At 27.9% G+C, this 20745-nt stretch overlaps 1 protein-coding gene across 1 annotated transcript in view; it reads right to left on the reverse strand.

Moving 5' to 3' along the window:
• The window catches only part of LOC126743599 (uncharacterized), a 134401-nt gene extending 119321 nt beyond the window's left edge, over positions 1 to 15080 (reverse strand). Inside the window, exon 1 of the mRNA XM_050450766.1 lies at positions 14956 to 15080. Coding sequence (XP_050306723.1) covers positions 14956 to 15033 — 78 coding nt within the window. The 5' untranslated portion in view covers positions 15034 to 15080. The remainder of the gene's footprint in view (positions 1 to 14955) is intronic.
• Between the last annotated feature and the right edge of the window lie 5665 nt (positions 15081 to 20745).

Consider the following 20745-nt stretch of genomic DNA (forward strand, 5'->3'; position numbering starts at 1 on the left):
TTTCAATAAGATTAGGGTAAAATGTATAACAGTTCAAAAAAAATGTTTAAAAAAAAACAATTATACATAGATTTTGTATAAAAAATGTATATTTTTTTAAAAATGCCTCTTAAAAACTCCCCCGTACATCATTAACAAAAAGTCTCGCAAAAAGTTTAATAATAATTGTAGCAAAAAAAAAATTATATGAAATAGGATCGAGCACCCCATTTCAAAGAAAAATTTTTCCAATAATCGACAATCGTAATGTCTCATTATTCAAGTTTCATAATTCCCTGCGCCATGCTATTCCATCCTCACCAGATTTATATGACACGCGAGAACCTATCGGTTTGGTCGCCGCTTTGAAATGACCCCTTCCCTTCATCCTTCCGCTGAGTGTTGCCATATGTTGGGAGAGCCAAAAAATCGCCTATATTTTGAAATCCGAGTTGGTCACGTGCTGATGGATGCTCTTAAGAGATTAGACGCGGCATTACTGTAAAAGTTGAAATATGTTCATTGTTGTATTTGTTAACGCAGTAAAGACGGCCAGAATTTGAAAAGAGCAGAAATTTATTGGTTTTCTGGCTAAAGTTATGCAATTAGAAAAATATGTCGAATCTCTTTCTTTCTATTAATTGTCATAAATTACTAAAATGTATTTAAGGTAAAATAAAAATTCTACAATCTCCCTCCACTTATTTATTAAACATCATTTAGTTTTTATAAATCATGACATGTTTTTGACACAGTGGCGTCCATCATCAGGGGATAAAGTTTTAAATCGGTATAGAGTTAGTATAGAGTTAAATACATCAATTAATTTTATATTGTTTTTTTTTTATAATTTTTTTTTAACGGATTGTACCTGAATGTAATTTTAACTGTGTCGTGGTTTTTGTTTTATGTTGTTTTAATTTGAAGTCATTTGAAATTGAATCCATTTCAGTGTCCTGAGAATGACTTAATATAAGTCGAAATGTCGATATTTAGGTAAGCAGGTTTCTGTTTTATTTTTGGGCCCACCCAACAACCCTCCCCAATATTGGGTCACAAACACGAAACTGAAAATAATTCACGGTGTCACAATGCCTTAAAGTAATCGGGATAAATGTGTTCAATCCTATAACCTCTCTCAGACACATGTTAGCTCGCCTTGGTAAAGGATCTAATTAGTGCCTATAAGCTGGAATTGCCTGGAAATTTTGTCCAGTTATATCGAGAAAACATCATTTTATTTTTGAAATAGGGATATATTAACAAAACTTGAAATTTTAGTATTCCTTTACTACTCTTCTACTACTTTTTCCATTTTTTCTTACATTTTTGCAGTTTAATTGATTGTAATGAAATAACATAATTTCATTCTTTATGATAACGCAGATTGAGATAGAGATATTATATGATATATATATTAAATATTGAATTCTTTTATTGTTTCTATATCATCTTGTCTTCTGGAAATTATAATTTTTAATTAATTAAACAGAAAAACTTAATTTTCTTAAGCCTTCTGGAAATTTTCTGGATTATTCAAATTAATTATTCAAGGTTTTGTGGTGCATGTGTTCTAAATTTTTTGGAATAATTTTTCATATTTATCGTTAAAAGTTTGGACCAAAGATTCTCCAGATAAAATCATTGAACATCAATTTCGGCGTTTTTTCTAAAAAAAAATAAAAAATTAACCTTGGAAGTTGAAAAAATTTCCTAAAAAAAATATTGAAATCCCTGGGATAAAATGAAGATATCTCTGAATCTAATAAAGCTGGAGGATTGAAATTTGGACCATAGATTCTCCAATTTAAATCTTTGAACACCTGTTTTAGCGTTTTCTTTAATAAACTTTAAAAATTGGAAAATAGGACTTAGAAGTTGAAAAAATTTCCTAGAAAAAAAATTGAAATCCCTGGGACAAAATGAACGTATCTCTAAAACTAAGAAAGCTAAAAATTTAAAATTTGGGTTACAGATTTTTCAAATAAAATTATTGGACATTTAAACGTTTTTTCTAAAAACTTTTTTATTACTCTAAAATGCCTTTGTTTTTCCCCTGGAAATGTTCACTCTATTAAAGTGCAACTATTCGTGACCAAACAACTAACGTTTCCATCCCCTTAAACGGAGAAGGAGCGGCGTATTAGTGAAGTTATTTATTGTAGAGGAGCGTAAAGGAAACCCACTGTTTCACTTTTAATACTTTACCGACCGTAAATAAAGGCAAAGCCTGAAAAATGTGGGGAGCAAAGGTCAACTGGGAAATAGACTGGGAAACAAGAAAAACGAGTTGTTTCTTTCTCCCTTAAATTAAGCGTGGTGGAAATAAATTAATTATATTTATATCGGTCTTTCTCCTAAGTAATTAAGTAGAGAAAGCCTATCAGACTTATAAGGAATATAAAATTTAACGCCATTTACTAATTTTTATTTCCACTTAACCCTGGCCTCTTGCTAAGAAGTAACTTGAGAGAATTCCGTTTCCTTTTGTTGAATTATATGCGTTGATAAGAAAAATTCTCTTCCTATAAAAATAAAACGAAAAACTCAAGAGACTTAAAAATGTTCTCTAATATTCGTCGTGATTTCTCGCTCAACTAACCTCAAAATAAAAACTCCAAAGTGGCACGTTCTTTTTAAAATCTTATCCGGCAGCCACCTCTTGTCGCCCCATTTATGTCGAGCTTAGATTTGTTTACGCCCAACGGGTACAATGAAAATAATACGAGAGTAATTTTTCTTAATGTCTCATCTTCTCTGGAACTCGTCCAATAATTTAAAGGAACACTTTCCGATTTTTTTTCTCGAGTGGTATCTTGTTCCGGGCGTAAATCTTACTACGGCTTTACCCCAGTTTTTGAGATTTTTATTTAAATTTAAACTACGAACCAGACTGACTTTCAAAATCCCTGCACTGAGTCTTTATCCTTTTAATACCTCACGACTTAGTGCATTTCCTTGTTTCTTTGGTATCGTAATGCGGTTCTGCTGCATCGATTTTCCGGGAATATTTATTTAAAGACACCCGGTCTGTAACGTGTTAAATTACATGAAAAAAAAATACTTTTCAAGATGCTTTAAGTGGTAGAAACTTCTTACTTTTTAACCCATTTGAGATTTAGTCCATTTATTCATTAAAAAAAATGTTTTAAAATGTTTCATTTCTCTAATGGCGCAAAGAAGACCCTTACTAGCAACAAAACTTCATTAAATCTACTCAAACAGAAAATCAAATTTAACATCTCGAAATTGGAAAAAGCTCCGATCGCTATTTGAGACGAAAAAGGAGGACGATCGCCCTTTACGTCAAGCCAATCGATGAAAAGAAAAATTAAATATTTAAATTCAATTTAAATTAGAAACTTGCTGCAGTTTCTTTCTGAGCTACAAAACTCATTTTATAAAGTGTTCAATCAATTTTGAATGCACTTTAAAAGTTGAATAATACAAAAAACACGATTAGTGGGTGTTCGTAATAAATACGGCCCTGTAAGGGGGGCTTAAATGGGCCCCGGAGAAATCTCCGGGTATAGTTGTTTTAAGCCACAGGGTTGTAGCCAAAGTTATTGCGGTTATAAAGCCGCACCATACCCTTAATAAAATCGACGATTTATTGGCTAGTTATTACCCAGCTGGATGGAGTGCTTTGTTTAGGGTGAGACATTTTTGATTTTTTTGAATTAAAAAAATTACACTTTATATGGCCCGGAATTTTTTATAAATAAGGATTCGACAAGCAAAAGCACCATAATCAAGTGACATTGGCAAGGCATTTTGTTTAGGATTGGATCTGAAAAAATCCCATTTGATCTGGATTGTATAGTTCTTGGTCTATCCCTTTTTTTTCCAAGAAAAAAACTGGAAAAATTATTTTAGTCCTATTTTAAAAATTCATAAAAAAATCACATCAAGACCAATTTATTTAAAACTTCTAGTAGTTTTAAAAAGATTCATTGCTAATCAGTGGAATAGGGTAATAAATTAATTGCTTTATTATTTTTTAATATATGATTTTTTCTAAAAAAAGCCCCAAGACTATTTAAGTCTAACTTTCAAAATTCATAAAAAATTCAAATTGCCGGCAATTTACTTGAAACTTCTTAGAATTATAAAGAGATGTATTACTAATTACCGAAAAAAGAACAAACGTTAATTGGTCTATTATTTCTTAAGTTATGATTTTTTTTCCAAAAAAAGTCCAAAAGTTATTTTAGTCCAACTTTAAAGATTCATAAGAAATTCAAATCGTGACTAATTTACTTGAAACTTTCTGTAATTATAAAGAAATTTATTGCTAATCAATGGCAGAACACTGTAAGTAAATTGGTCTATTACTTTTTAAGTTATGATTTTTTTTTTTAAAAACCCCTAAGTAATATTATAAGTTTAAGAATTCATAAGAAATTGAAATCAAGTACAATTTATTAGAAACTTCTTATAGTTTTACACAAATCTATTTTTAACTGATGAAATGAGACTACAAGTGAATTGGTCTAATACTTTTTAAGTTATAATTTTTTTTTTCAAAAAATCCAAAGAAAATTTTAGTCTAACCTTAACAATTCTTGGAGAATTTAAGTCAAGGGCAATTAACTTAAAACTTCTCGTAATTATAAAGAAATTTATTGCTATTTGACGGAATAAGATTAAGTTAAGTAATTGGATCGGATTAAGTTAATTGGTCAAATATTCTTAAGTAATAATTTTTTTTCCTAAAAAGTCCAAAAATTATTATAGTTCAACTTTAAAAATTAATAAAAAATTTAAATCAAGGGCAATTAACTTACAATTTCACGTAGTTATAAAGAGATCTATTGCTAGTTATTAAAATAAGATTCTAAGTTAATTGGTATAATTTTTGTTAAGTTATGATTTTTTTTCCAAAAAAAAGTTCAAGAATTATTTTAATCTAACTTAAAAATTCATAAAAAACTTAAATCAAGGGCAATTTACTTGAAACTTTTTACAGTTATAAGGAGATAAATTGCTAATTGATGGATTAAGACCATAAGTTAATTGGTCTAATATTTTTTAAGTAATAATTTTTTTTTCCGAAAAAGTCCAAAAATTATTATAGTTCAACTTTAAAAATTCATAAAAAATTCAAATCAAGGGCAATTAACTTAAAATTTCTCGTAATTATAAAGGGATCTATTACTAGTTATCAGAATAAGATTCTAAGTTAGTTGGTGTAAAATTTGTTAAATTATGATTTTTTTTTCCAAAAAAAGTCCAAGAATTATTTTAATTGAACTTTAAAAATTCATAAAAAATTTAAGTCAAGCGCAATCAACTTAAAACCTTCTGCAATTATAAGGAGACTAATTGCTAATCGATGAAATAGGACCATAAGTTAATTGATCTAATATTTTTTAAGTTATAATTTTTTTTTCGAAAAGTCCACAAATTATTTTAATTTAAATTTAAAAATTAATAAAAAATTTAAATCAATTGCAATTAACTTAAAATTTCTTGTGGATATACAGAGATCTATTACTAGTTATCAGAATAAGATTCTAAGTTCATTGGTGTAAAACTTGTTAAGTTATGATTTTTTTTCCAAAAAAAGTCCAAGAATTATTTTCATTGAACTTTAAAAATTCATAAAAAATTCAAATTAAGGGCAATTAACTTTAAATTTCTTGTAGTCATAAAGAGATCTATCGGTAATTATCAGAATAAGATTTTAAGTTAATTGGTGTAGAATTTATTAAGTTATGATTTTTTTTCCAAAAAAAGTCCAAGAATTATTTTAATTGAACTTTAAAAATTCATAAAAAACTTAAGTCAAGCGCAATCAACTTGAAACCTTCTGGAATTATAAAGAGAATAATTGCTAATTGATGGAATAAGACTATAAGTTAATTGGTCTAATATTTTTTAGGTAATAATTTTTTTTTCAAAAAAAGTCCAAAAATTATTTTACTTCAACTTTAAAAATTCATAAAAAATTCAAACCAAGAGTAATTCATTTGAAACCTCTTGTAATTATAAAGATATTTATTGCTAATTGACGTAATAAGACCGCAAGTTAATTGGTCCAATATTTTATAAATTATGATTTTTTTTGAAAAAAAAAGTCCAAAAATTATTTAAGTCTAACTGTGAAAATTCAAATCAATTTACTCGAAAAAATATTTGAAATAAACCGATAAAAAAAAACGAATTCCTTAGTTATAGTTCATAAAACATCAGTTTGTGTAAAAAATTTCACTGCCCTGAAAGAAGAGTTTAATTACAATAGTTCAACTACACTGCTCGATCAAGAATAATTAAAGAAAAGAACTCCCAGACAGTTGGCAACTTATTTGTTTTTTTGTTTCATTTAGTCCAGGCAGTTGAGACATTGGGGTCTTAAACATTTTTGTTTAGCAGTATAATTGAATTATTCCTTTCAGAACAACTGAATTTTTTTATAAAAAAGCTGATTTTTTTTTTAGTAATTTAGAAATTTGAATTTTTTTCTGAACAGTGTAATTGAAATATTTCTTCCAGGCAGTTGAAATTCTTTACGTTTTAAATATTTTCGTTAAGCAGTGTAGTTATGAAATTTAAAAGTGAGTAACAGTGTAGTTATGTCATTTTTTCAAGAGAAAAAAATCAATTGCCTGGAAGAAAAAACTGATTAAAACTTGAAGGTTTCTTGAAGATAAAACTTTGAACAAAAGTATCAATACAATACTAACTGAAACCTCTAAGAAATGGTGGCTATTGCCTGAAATTTGAAATCAATGTTGGAAATCAAAAGATATGTTGCCTGCGTCGAAACTTATACAATAAAAATTCAAAAATTTAATAAATCTTGCGGCAACACAATGTACCCCCCTTTGGTTCGACCCCATAAAATTCCTTTATATCACCAAGCAGAAATTGAATATTCTTTTTATGGAAGGCCACCCTCTCCCCCTTTTAACTCCAGACCCGCTCCAGTTTCTAATATTCTTTTCTCTTATAGACGCTCACTTTTATACGCGTTTCCTTCATAAAAGGTAACGTATAGTATCATGAAACCCGGTACACACTGACAGAAATTCGTGTAAGGATGATGTACGACTCGTTATGTATGGAATTATTAAATTCCTTGTTTAAGAAGAAAAGCGGGATGTAAATCGGTCTTTTATTGAATGTAATGACGAGGGTAAAAAATGAACGTAACAAGAACGTTTTAGCCGTCTTAGGATTTCTTCTCCATTTGTTTCAAGCCATTTGAAATATTGGAAAAGAGTGTTTATTTATTCTGGAAAATTTATTACTAAAATTAACTGGATTTCCCTTAGTTATAAATTTATCATATTTCCCGTTACTTTTTGACAGTATTGATACAGTCTTTCCAGGTTATTATGTTATACGTGGTCCGGGGAAAAGCCACGTAAACATGTCGGCCCTAATGATAAATTGCCTGTCGATATCTCCTCAGTTATTCTGAGGAAAATATCCCGGTTTTCACCCACGCCCTGTTTCTCCCCCCTTAGCGATAATTAGCGAACGGAATCCGGGAATATTTCTCTAATTAATTTCTTAATTGGCCTTTCAGATACACTTTGATAAATTTAATACACAGGGTAAATCTAAAAATTTTGTTTAATAAAAAAGCAATTATTATTATTAAAATGCCCTTATTTCTAATGAAATAAACCCTACTATATGTTAAGGTATGTACACATATACCCATATTTTAGCTCGAAATGAAAATCAAATATTGAAATTCCGCTCGAGATCGTGTTATTTGAACGTTCCGTTTTAATGGGAGCCCTTGACCTCATTTTAATTTGTTTCCCCCCTTGACTGGATAACAAAGGGATCAGTATTAAACAGATAAGCCTTAATATTAATAAGGGTCGGCCATATAGGCTTTGCCCGTGGTGTGCTTAGGAGGAAAATTACCCTTTTGAACTAGTAACCCTTTTCTTTTTTTAATGTTTTTAGGGGATAATTTATGGGGAAAAGAGTGACTATTTATACAGGGTGTCCCAAAATTAGTGGACGAAACGCGAACACTGTATTCTTTGGTCAAAAATATCCTCACTTTTTCCTATAAACATATATCGGCAAACGCCCCCCCAAGGGAGCCACGCCCCTTTTAAAGGGGGCACCCGAAGATGGTTTTTTTCACCTATTGTCGAAACGGGTAAATATAAAAATTTTAAATTTTGGTATCTCCCAATTTTAATATGCTGAATTTAGTTGTCATTTCATAATTTCCTTATTTAGTCAGGTGCGTATCATTTTTTTGCATTATATGTTTATTATTATATATACAAAAACAAACTGTTTTATTAGATTAGATATTAACGACGAAACCAGCTATTATTCATGCGTATTATTTTGGTTAACAATGATTTTTGAAAACCATTTTTTACTGGTAAGTAGTGTAGGGTGGGTGGGGGGCTAAGGGTTGGGTTAATAAAAAACGTTTTTTTTTTTGCAGAAAATAATTGCCTGAGAAAAAAATGCTTTTTAAGGAAATTATGAAAAAAACTCAAGAATCCTAATATGCTTAAAATTAAACTTTTTTTATATTATTTCTCTATTTTTATCAAATATTTTGATCTTTCATATTAATATTATATTTCAGCTTATTAGGACTCTTAACTAATTTAAATAAAAAATATTTTTTTTATTTAAATTAGTTGTAAATAAATTTTTGTTGTATTCATGTGTCTTTTGCTAAATTTAATTTTTTTCAAATTGATTTCTGTCTGGAATTTTTATTTCTATTGCATAAATCCTTTCCTATATTTTAATCCACGAACTTTTCACTTAATTTTTTTATAAATATATTTGTATCTGTCGTTCTGTTGTATTTATATATTTTTTATCGTATTTTTTGTCAAGTGAAGGTACTTAGTAAGAGGCAACATATGTATGTACTTAGCAATCACTGCTTAAAACAGAGATTAATTTATTTAATTTTTATTGATTCATATTTTCATTATAAGTGCCTATAAGATAAGACAAGAATATTCCAAAATTTTTTGCAATTAAAAATAATATAAAACATTTTATTTTATAATTAGGCAAAAAAACTCGAAATAAGAACTTTAATATACTTTATTTATTTTTTTATTCTTCTTTATTGTTATAATAATATTTCATTTATTGTTCTAGTTAATCCAAAAATAGCAAAATAAAACTTAAAAAATTTTTAGTTATTAAATAAATATTAAGCAAATATTTTCTGCAAAAACATTGTTTTTCATCAACACAACCCTTACCCCCCCCCCACCCACCCCAAACATTTGGCCAGTGAGAAATTCTTTTGAAAAATCACCGTTTTTTCTCCAAAATATCCAATCTAATAGCACTGTTTTTGCATTAAATATTCATTAATATAAATATACATAATTATATTAAATTTAACTAAGCAAACTGTGTTCATGCGCATTATTTAAGAAAACAATGATTTTGGAAAACAATTTCTTATTGGTAAGTTGTGTGGGGTGGGTGAGGTACTTTTTTACATAAAAAGCTTTAAATTTTTAAAATTTAATGAAAAAAAAACAAAAACTTTGCACACACTTTTTTTAAGTATTTTTTTAGGCTCACCCCCTAAATGATACGCACCTGACTAAATATTGAAAATTATGAAATGACAACTAAATTCAGCATATCAAAATTGGGAGAATACCAAAATTTAAAATTTTTATATTTACCCGTTTCGAAAATAAGTGGAAAAAACCATCTTCAGGTGACCCCTTTAAAAGGGGCGTAGCTCCCTTCGGGGGCGTTTGCCGATATATGTTTATAGGAAAAAGTGAGGTTATTTTTGACCGAAGAATACAGGGTTCGCGTTTCGTCCACTAATTTTGGGACACCCTGTATATTGTGAAAAGCTAAAAATTGATGAGTTTCTTTGCCAAGAAGGCTCTCCCTGGTGAATACAACCAGCTTGTAATTTTTGTAATTAAACTCTTCATTCAACGACTGGTTTTTTTTGCACAAAAAGTGGTTTTGCTGCGGAAAATACACTGCTCAAAAAGGTTTCCAAGTATTAATTTAATTTAAAAAAATGTTTCTTTCTTAAATTCTAGTTCTACTGCTCGCAGACATTTTTTTTTAATTTACAGGCAAATTTCAAGCATAGTAATTTTTAAATAAAAAGTTATTTTTTTAAATACACTGCTTAAAAAAAATCATTTTCTCAAAAGTCTAGTTTTCAAATTAAACAAAAAATCAGTTAATTGCTTTGAAACATTTTAAGTCAAGAAGAACTTATTTAATTGAATTTGTTCTTCCAGGCAGTTGGGCTTGTTTTGACAAGAAATTTGCATTTTGTTTTATTGAGCAGTGTAATTGATCCATTTTTCCAGGCAGTTGAAATTGTATTTGTTTTTTCATAGTGAAGACATTTTGGATTTTTGGTTGAGCAGTATAATTTGGAATTTCTTATAAAAGCTGTTTCTAAAGAATGTCGATTTTTTGTTTGACAGCTTAATTTAACCACTTCTTGCAGGCATTGAGAATTTTTTACAAAAGTATTAAGAATTTTTTTTTTGTTGCTATACTTCCAAGCAATTGAAATACTTACAATTTTTTTGGATTTATTGTTGAGCAGTATAATTGAGCTTATTTTTCCAGGTAGTCGGAATTTTTTATAAAAACTGTTTCTAAGAAATTTTGATTTTTTTGTTGAGCAGTGTAATTGAACTATTTTCTAGGCAGTTTAAATTGTTTTTTTTTTAATAATTATGAAATGGTGGATTTTTTGTTCTGCAGTATAATTGAAATTTTGTTTCCGGACAATTAGATTTTTTTATAAAAACTGTTTCTAAAGAATTTTGAATTTTTGTTCAGCACATTAATTTAACTATTTCTTGCAGGCATTGAGAATTTTTTAGTAAAACGATTTTTCGAAAAATAATTAAAAAAATTGATTTTTCTGTTGAGCAGTGTAATTGAGCTCCATTGTACTACTTCCAGGCACACAGAAATTTTAAAATTGTTGAGCAGTAGAATTGAACTGTTTTTTAGTTAAATAATTACACTGCTCAAACAAAATTAACTTTTGAAAAATTGGTTTCATTACACTACTTAAAAAAAACATCAATAAACAATTTCTCAGTTAGTATAAAAAAAAAATATTAAAGCATCTGGATGAACCTTAAATACACTGCCCAATAAAAAATTTAAATTTTTACACTACTCAACAAAAAATTCAATTTTTTTAATTATTTAAAAAAAATCTTAGTTTTGTCACAAAATGCCAAGTGCCTGGAAGAAATAGTCCAATTACACTGCTTGTCAAAAAATTCCAAATTTCTTAATTATTTAAACAAAAATATATTAGTTTGAGTAAAATAAATCAACTGTCTGGAAGTATAGTTCAATTACACTGCTTAAAAAAATCAATAAACAATTTCTCAGTTATTTTTTAAAATAAAAAAATATTTAAAGCATATGGAAGAACCTTAAATACACTGCCCAACAAAAACTTTCTCAGACATTTCTTTAAAGTAAAAAGCTCCTGGATAGTAATATAATAAAAAAACTGGATATTTACACAGTACCGATAAGATAACAAGAAATCTATAAAAAAAATATTTTAGTTCAACTTCAAAAATTTATAAAAAAATTAAATCAAGGGCAATTTACTTAAAACTTCTTGTATTTCTAAAGAGGTTCGTTGGTAATCTACGGAAAAAGATTATTAGTTAATTGGTGTAATACTTTTTATATTATGATTTTTTTACGAAAAATGTAAAAAAAATTATTTTAGTCTAACATTAAAAATTCATAAAAAATTCGAATCAAGGGCAATTAACTTGAAAATGCCTGTAATTATATAGAGGTCTATTGCCAATTAAGGTAATAGGATTTTAAGTTAATTGGTATAATATTCTTTAAGTTATGAAATTTTTTTCCAAAAGAGGTCCAAGAAGTATTTCAATTAAACTTTAAAAATTCATAAAAAATTCAAATCAAGGACAATTCACTTGAAACTTTTTGTTATTATAAAGAAATCTATTCCTAATCAATGGAATAAGACCATAAGTTAATTGGTCTAGAATTTTTTAAATCATGATTTTTTTTTGCAAAAAAAGTGCAAGACTTATTTTATCCTAATTTTAAAAATTCATAAAAAATTGAAATCAAGGGTCATTAACTTAAAATTTTTGATAGAATAAAATTATGAGTTAATTGGCCTATAAAAATAAAAAAACTTTAAATTAATTTAAAAAAATATAGTTTTTCTAGAAAAATTACACTACTCAACAAAGAATTCAAATTTTTGAATTATTTAAAAAAAAAACTTAGTTTTTGTCACAAAATGCCAAATGCCTGGAAGAAATAGTTCAATAACACTGCTTAAAAAAATCAATAAACAATTTCTCAGTTATTTAAAAAGAAATATATTTAAAGCAAACAGAAGGACCTTAAATACACTGCCCAAAAAAACCTTTTTAGACATTTCTCTTAAGCAAAAAGCTCCTGGATAATAATTCAAAAAACTGGATATTTACACAGTACCGATAAGATAACAAGAAATCTACACAAAAACAAAGAAATCTATAAAAAAATTATTTTAGTTCAACTTCAAAAATTTATAAAAAATATAAATCAAGCGCAATTCACTTGAAACTTCTTGTAATTCTAAAGAGGTTCGTTGGTAATCTACGGAAGAAGATTATTAGATAATTGGTGCAATACTTTTTACATTATGATTTTTTTTCCAAAAAACATAAAAAAATTATTTTAGTCTAACATTAAAATTTCATAAAAAATTCAAATAAAGGGCGATTAACTTGAAAATTCTTGTAATTATATAGAGGTCTATTACCAATTAAATGAAAAGGATTTTAAGTTAATTGGTATAATATTCTTTAAGCTATGATTTTTTTTCCAAAAGAAGGCCAACGATTACATTAATTAATCTTTAATAAAAATTCATAAAAAATTCAAATCAAGGACAATTAACTTGGAACGTTTTGTTAATATAAAGAGATTTATTCCTAATCGATGAAATAAGACCACAAGTTAATTGGTCTAATATTTTTTAAATCATAATTTTTTTGCAAAAAAAGTTCATGAATTATTTTAACCTAATTTTAAAAATTTATAAAAAATTGAAATCAAGGGTCATTAACTTAAAATTTTTGATAGAATAAAATTATGAGTTAATTGGCCTATAAAAATAAAAAAACTTTAAATTAATTTAAAAAAATATAGTTTTTCAAGAAAAATTACACTACTCAACAAAAAATTCAAATTTTTGAATTATTTTTAAAAAAAACTTAGTTTTTGTCACAAAATGCCAAATGCCTGGAAGAAATAGTTCAATAACACTGCTTAAAAAAATCAATAAACAATTTCTCAGTTATTTAAAAAGAAATATATTTAAAGCAAACAGAAGGACCTTAAATACACTGCCCAAAAAAACTTTCTTAGACATTTCTCTAAAGCAAAAAGCTCCTGGATAATAATATAATTCAAAAAACTGGATATTTACACAGTACCGATAAGATAACAAGAAATCTACACAAAAACAAAGAAATCTATAAAAAAATTATTTTAGTTCAACTTCAAAAATTTATAAAAAATTTAAATCAAGCGCAATTCACTTGAAACTTCTTGTAATTCTAAAGAGGTTCATTGGAAATCTACGGAAGAAGACTATTAGATAATTGATGCAATACTTTTTACATTATGATTTTTTTTCCAAAAAACATAAAAAAATTATTTTAGTCTAATATTAAAATTTCATAAAAAATTCAAATCAAGGGCGATTAACTTGAAAATTCTTGTAATTATATAGAGGTCTATTGCCAATTAAGGGAAAAGGATTTTAAGTTAATTGGTATAATATTCTTTAAGTTATGAAATTTTTTTCCAAAAGAGGTCCAAGAAGTATTTCAATTAAACTTTAAACATTCATACAAAATTCAAATCAAGAGCAATTAACTTAAAAATGCCTGTAATTATACAGAGGCCTATTGCCAATTAACGCAATAGAATTTTAAGTTAATTGGTATAATATTCTTTAAGCAATGAATTTTTTTTCCAAAAGAAGTGCAAACATTATTTTAATCTAACTTTAAAAATTCATGAAAAATTCAAATCAAGGACAATTAACTTGAAACTTTTTGTTATTATAAAGAGATTTATTCCTAATCGATGGAATAAGACCACAAGTTAATTGGTTTAATATTTTTTAAATCATGATTTTTTTTGCAAATAAAGTTCAAGAGTTAATTTAACCTAATTTTAAAAATTCATAAAAAATTGAAATCAAGGGTCATTAACTTAAAATTTTTGATAGAATAAGATTATAGGTTAATTGGCCTAAAAAAATAAAACACTTTGAATTAATTAAAAAAAATAGTTTTTGTCACAAAATACCAAATGCCTTGAAGAGATTGTCCAATTAGACTGCTTGTCAAAAAATTCCAAATTCCTTAATTATTTAATCAAAAATATATTAGTTTGAGTAAAATAAATCAACTGCCTGGAAGTATAGTTCAATTACACTGCTTAAAAAAAATCAATAAACAATTTCTCAGTTATTTATTGAAAAAAAAAATTAAAGCATCCAAGAACGTTAAATACACTGCCCAAAAAAAAACCTTTTTCAGACATTCCTCCAAAGTAAAAAGCTCCTGGATAAAAAGAACTGGATATTTACCAACTGCCTGGAAGTAATAGTAATAATAAAAAATTATTTTTTATTTGATTTCAGTAATTTATCAGTATGTATTTAATATTACAGTAGCACTTAATTATAAATATCTTAATTTCCTGATTATATCTATGCAACAAAATGACTTTTCTCTCATCACTTCTCAAAAAAATTCCATTGTTTTTCAATCGTACTTTGATATAACTAACATGAAAAAAAAATTATACCACACATGGTTGAAGCAACCTCCCACTTAAGATAACGAGAAATCTACACAAAAAACCAGCTCGACCAAAACAACATTAAAAAATTATAAACCGCTCAATATAACGAAAAAAAAAAAAACTGGAACAAAAACTTACTGCTCTAGACTGGACGGCGCCAGAAAAGGCGCAAACCATCAACGCGAAAACGAACATGATCCGCCGGTTATGGACCATTTTGACCCGATCCGGACTGGATGGATAAGCGCGTCTCACTGGCACAAAAGGACCCACCGACCGATTAAATAAAGAGTTTTCAAAATACTCGCGCACTCACGTACCGATGTTAAAGAGTCTATAGGGCGATTTGGATGCACGTGGAGACATCTCGGAGGGCCTTTATGGATTCTATCCAGAGTTTCGGGATATTGACGGGGGGGCGGGGATGGTTCGGATTGGGAATTGTGGATGGCGCTACTGGAGGCGAGATTTGTTAAGGATTATTTTTTTTTAAATGGATTATATTCCAGGGATTTAAAATAATTGTTTTATATGTTCCCGGCATTTAATATTAGTTTTTTTTGCTATTTTCTTGGGTAATTTTTTATATGTTGCAGAGGCCGCACTTCAGGGTTTTGATGCGGTAGATAGTAAAATTCTGAGATCAAAGTTACAAGTATTTCTTATTTACGACCTTCGCTTGATTTACTCAATCAATGTTCTTACGTATTCTCAAACTGTTCTTACGTAAGAGACCTACAACAACAAGTCCAATTAAATAGCTCTAATGGAAAATATATAAACTAGCTACTCATTTAATTGGCAACTTCTTAGGGGTCGCCTAAGGTGGCATACCCCTTTTCTTTTCTTGATCTTTAGTAAGGATGTGCAGGTCTCTCAAATTTGAACCACCTATGTCAGTTCGCAGATCATCCATTACTATAAAAAGTAAAAAATAAATAAAAATGCAGTAGAAAGTGCAAATGTTGTATCCAGAAATTTCAGTTGATTATATTTCTCTTTCAGGTCTAAAGTTCCCGTTCCAAGTGCTTGGCATTTATTATGTATTTCAGGGACTTTCCGTTTATTCCAAGCTGGACAATTTCAGGAAGGATTTGAAATAACTACGATTCAGGAAAACTGTTCTTTGAAATTTATGGTTTATTTTTTAAAAAAATGTCTTCCAGTCAATATTGACATCATCCAGAAGTTTAACCTAATTTTTATTTATTTTTTTCCAAGATTTAAAACGCTATCTCTGAAATACGTAAAAAAATTACCTCAAGTGCTTGGAAGAATTAATAAATTATTCCAAGATCATGGAAAACACGATTATTTTTTTAGAGCATTTTACTGGCTTGAAAATTACGAATAAATGTATTGAAAATATAATAAGGTAGCAATAAATGCCTGAAATAATAATGAAAAAAAATTGTTCCCATGCCTGGAAGGTATAAAAATTACTTCGTATGCCTCTTCTGTATCCAGATTCTAAAATATCGATAAAGGTTAATGGTCTGGTTCATGGACAGTAGATGGCGCTAGTAGGAGTTTTTAATTTTATTTCATCCAGACTTACATAGACATGTTTTTAAAATAATCAAAATAAGTTTTTTTCCAGTTTTCTAAAAATTTTTAAAATTTCCAGGCATTCTGGGATTTTTATTAATTTTCCATTGTGTTTTCTTAATTTCTAAAAGTATCCAGAAATTTGAAAATATTTTTTTTAAATATTTTCCAGGCATTGGAAATGTAAATTTCAATATTTTTCAGGCATCTTGACTTAATATTAATCATTAACAATTTAACGTTATAAAATGCTTTTCGTAGTCTTGTTGCCTCCTATCAGGCAATAATTTTTTTTAGGTCCTTTTTTAATCGATCTAATTTCTAAAAATAGTCCAGGAATTTGAAGCTATAAATTTCTATTTGTCCAGGTTTCCAGGCTTTTATTTCTCTTGTCATTTGCGGACTTAAAAAATACACAACCGCCATGGAATCAATTCAATAACTTGGGAATAAGTTTTCATGTTTTCCAGACAGTTGACATAATTTTAAATTTTCGTCCAGGCATTTCAAGGTTTTTTGTTTTTTTTATTTCATTTCAGGAATTTGGAACATTATTTAATTACATTTTAAAGTTAAAAAAGAAAATCCAACCTTTTGGAGTCGTTCTTAAATTCTTTTAGGTTTTAGGATAATTTTCCAGATTTTTTTTGAGGAATTTATTTGATAGTTTTCGTAGCATTTGACTCAAATTTTTCAATTATCAGGTGTCCAAGAATATGAAATATTATTTTTATTTATTCAAGAGTATAGAGAAAATTCCAGGCTTTTGGAGTCACTTTTGGGGGTCATTTTTCAGGCATTTAACTAAGAGTTTTTTAGACATGTTGGTCAAATTTTTAATTAACAAGTTTCTAGGCCTTTTCTACGTCAGGAACTTTTCTACACTTTCCAGAAAATCATTATTCCAGGCTTTGAGAACGCCATTTTAAATTTTTTTTTATAGATTTTTAATCCCAAAATTTATAACATGAATTTTATTTATATTATAAAGTATAAAAAAAATTCCATACTTTTGAAATCACTTCTTACATTTTGGAGGTCATCTTTCAGGCATTTAACTTAAAGTTTTCCAGGGTTTTGAATCAAATGTTAATGACCAGGTTTCCGAGCCTTTATTTCTTATGTCATTCGAGGATTTTTGCATAATTTCCAGGGGATTGTATTCATTTCAGGCAATTGGAAACATTAATTTAATATATTCTAAAATTTACAAAAAAAATTAAATTCAGACTTTTAAAGTCATCAATATCAATTTATTCCAGGTTTTCGGAGTTAATTATCCAGGGATTTTATTTATACTTTTCCAGGATTTTCTGCCTTTCAGAATTTGGAACAATTAATTTTCTTATATGTTTTTCATAATGTCCAGGATTTCCAAAAGCCTTGTGTCAAATTTTCCAATCAATAGACATAATTTTTTAAATATTTTTTATGCATTTAAACTTTTTTTTAATTAATGTTTATTCAAGGAATTTGAAACTATTTTTATGTCATTTTAAAATAATTCTGCAGGCCTTTAACGTCATTTCCTATGTAATTTTTTTTGTGCCTTGTGAACTATAACCTTCGATCATAATTTCCAATTAGGCACATTTTTTGGTGCAGTTTTTTTGCCATAAAAACTAGAGGACTTTTGAGGATCACTCGCACAGACAATACTAGTCCTATTTTATAAATTTTGTCCATATAAACCGGCGGCAATTAGGTCTAAATACCAACCCAATATTACGGTATAACTTATTGAGAATATAACCGTTTGATATATTGGGTCATTTTACATATAAAAATTGTTATGGCGACGTTGGTAATTGGTTCTTGACAGCGAAAAAACAGCATAAATTTAAAAAAATGATTTTTTAACATTAACTTGTCAAATCTTGCAAACTACTTGACGTATGCAATTTTTTAAAAAATTATTGTAAAGATCATACTTAAGCGCTAATATCTAGCTAAAATGATTTCCAAGTATTTTTGTTTTTGATAATAAAAAATAATAATAATTGATATAGATTGTATTTTTGGTATTGAATTTTTCAACAAGGGAGAAACTTTTTTATTTAAAGGAATTTTGACACACAATCTGCGAAGGAAATGTAGGTATATAACATTACAAGGAAATTAAAAAAAATTGCAAATTGGCATATTTTATATAAAGACAAAATGAATTCATTGGAAATAATTATGGAAAAGGGACACGCCACATCTTCAACAAACAAAAAACGATTATTCCAATTCAATTTATAGCGAATGGTTTTTTTTATTTTAATTTTTTTAACGCTTATGTATACCCTTTAATATAAAAAATTGATTTAATATTAAAAAGTAGGTTTTTCTAAAACCCCGTATTTTTGAAGTTCTTCTACTATAACTATTGTCTCGAATAAATTATATTATAAAAACCGATTCTAATAAACTCGTCAAAATGGGGTAAGCCGAGTTATCGTAATCCAGAAGGGCCTTCCACGCAATATACCCCCAATAAAGTGAACGGGGGTGGAAATAATCGAATTGACTTACTTCATTACCTCGACTTTAAAATCTTTATTCTGAGAGTTTTCGTATAAAGGCACAACTTACTTTGCTAAATACTCTCCTAAGGATTTTCAAAATTTTATCAACTATTTCCCCAAGAGACCCTAAAGAACATAAAAAAACATCAAATACACCATTCACTCTTATTCCAGATCCTGGAAAAATAATATAAAGTTTTCGTAAACGATATCCAGAAACTCCCTTTAAGCCCCCATTTGCGCAGACGTAAATACACATTGAAAATCAGCTGTGGTTTTCCTCTATACACTATCGAAATTGATGTTTAGATAAAGTCGGCGCTTCCACTCTCCTTTTCTCTCTTATTAATCTTTTATCCCTTAATATTATTTATGGCTTTGATCCCATAGGATCGAGGGAGTTCTTTTAATAAGGAAAAATCATAAAACAGCTGATTAAAGAGCGCAGGTCATCAAACGGGATATTTCCATAATCATGGAAAACTTGTGATTTTTATGTCTGAGTGAATCAGTGAGGAGCTTTAGTGCGGAACTATGGTTGAAAATACTCGTTCATCATGGAAAAGAGGTACAAGTAAGTGGATGTAGTGAGGTGCCTATGTGGTTTAAATAATTAAATTTATTTATTGAAAGTGCATTTAGACGTTTGGGGAAAATAATTTATTTGCCAAATATTATTAGTTTTAAGGAACTGAAATGTGAGGAGGTGATGACTCTGTTTGTAAATGGCTTCACAATTGTATAACTCACTGACGTTTTTTTCTTCCTAAATCTCCAGGTGATTATTTGACGTCTGATATTTTTTCCAGGTACTGGAAATAGTTTTCCACGTCTTTCAGGTTATTTAAGTAATTTTTTTATGCGTAGTTCGGGATTTTAAGGTTATTTCTTATATGTTTTAAGAATTTTTTAATAATCCTAAAATTTGAAATAATTTTTTACTTTTTCCAGGACTAATTTTTATTTTTTTCCAGGGATTTCAAGTAATATTTCCCAATTTTCAAAAAACTGATATAATAAATTGTCATTTTTCCATAAAACCATATTGCTTATCCAGGCATAGAAGTCCACGGACCCCGTAGAAGGATGTTTCTTAATCCACTAAATTGTTACCTTTGGACAAAAGATGTTGGATTCTATTTCAAATTAAAGCCTAAGATTTTTCTCATTTTTATCATTCCTGTTCAATTTTCCAAGTTCCTGGACTATCTGGAAAAAAAAACGAACCTTAAACATATGTTATTTCATAATGTTTATTAATATTTACATTCACCTTTGAGGCATCGGATATTTTCGGCATAGACCGAGAATTAAGTAGTATTGCTCTTTTTTTTAAGGTAAATGAAGCCTTAAATCATATTTCTTGAGGTTTTAAATAAATGTTCACGTCTTCCAGGAATTTGGAGTCCATTCTCTCAGTATCCTTAGAATTTGTAAAAATTTGTCATATTTCCAGGAATTTAAAATAGTTTTTCTTATGTCGTCCAGGAATTTGGGGTCAATTTTCCCCAGCTACCAAGAATTTATAGTAACTCCTAATTTTTTAAGGTATTTCGAGTAATTTTTTATTTATTTAAGAAATGTAGACTCAATTCTCTCAATTTTTCAAGAATGTTTAATAATTATAATTTTTTTATATTGCTTAATTTTGTATTGTTTCCAAGTGTATTGAATAATTTTTAATTTTTTCTAGAAGTTTGGATTAATTAGTTTCAAGAATTCAGGGTCATTTTTTTATTTCAAATAATTTCTAATTTTTGCAGGAATTGCAGTCATTCTTTTTTTAGAATTTGTAAGAATGCTTAATTTTAAAAGAAATTCCTACTAATTTAATTCTTTTTTCCGAAACTTGGATTAATTTTCACGTCTG

Source organism: Anthonomus grandis, chromosome 13 (assembly GCF_022605725.1).
Source record: "Anthonomus grandis grandis chromosome 13, icAntGran1.3, whole genome shotgun sequence".
Classification (NCBI taxonomy): Eukaryota; Metazoa; Arthropoda; class Insecta; order Coleoptera; family Curculionidae; genus Anthonomus; species Anthonomus grandis.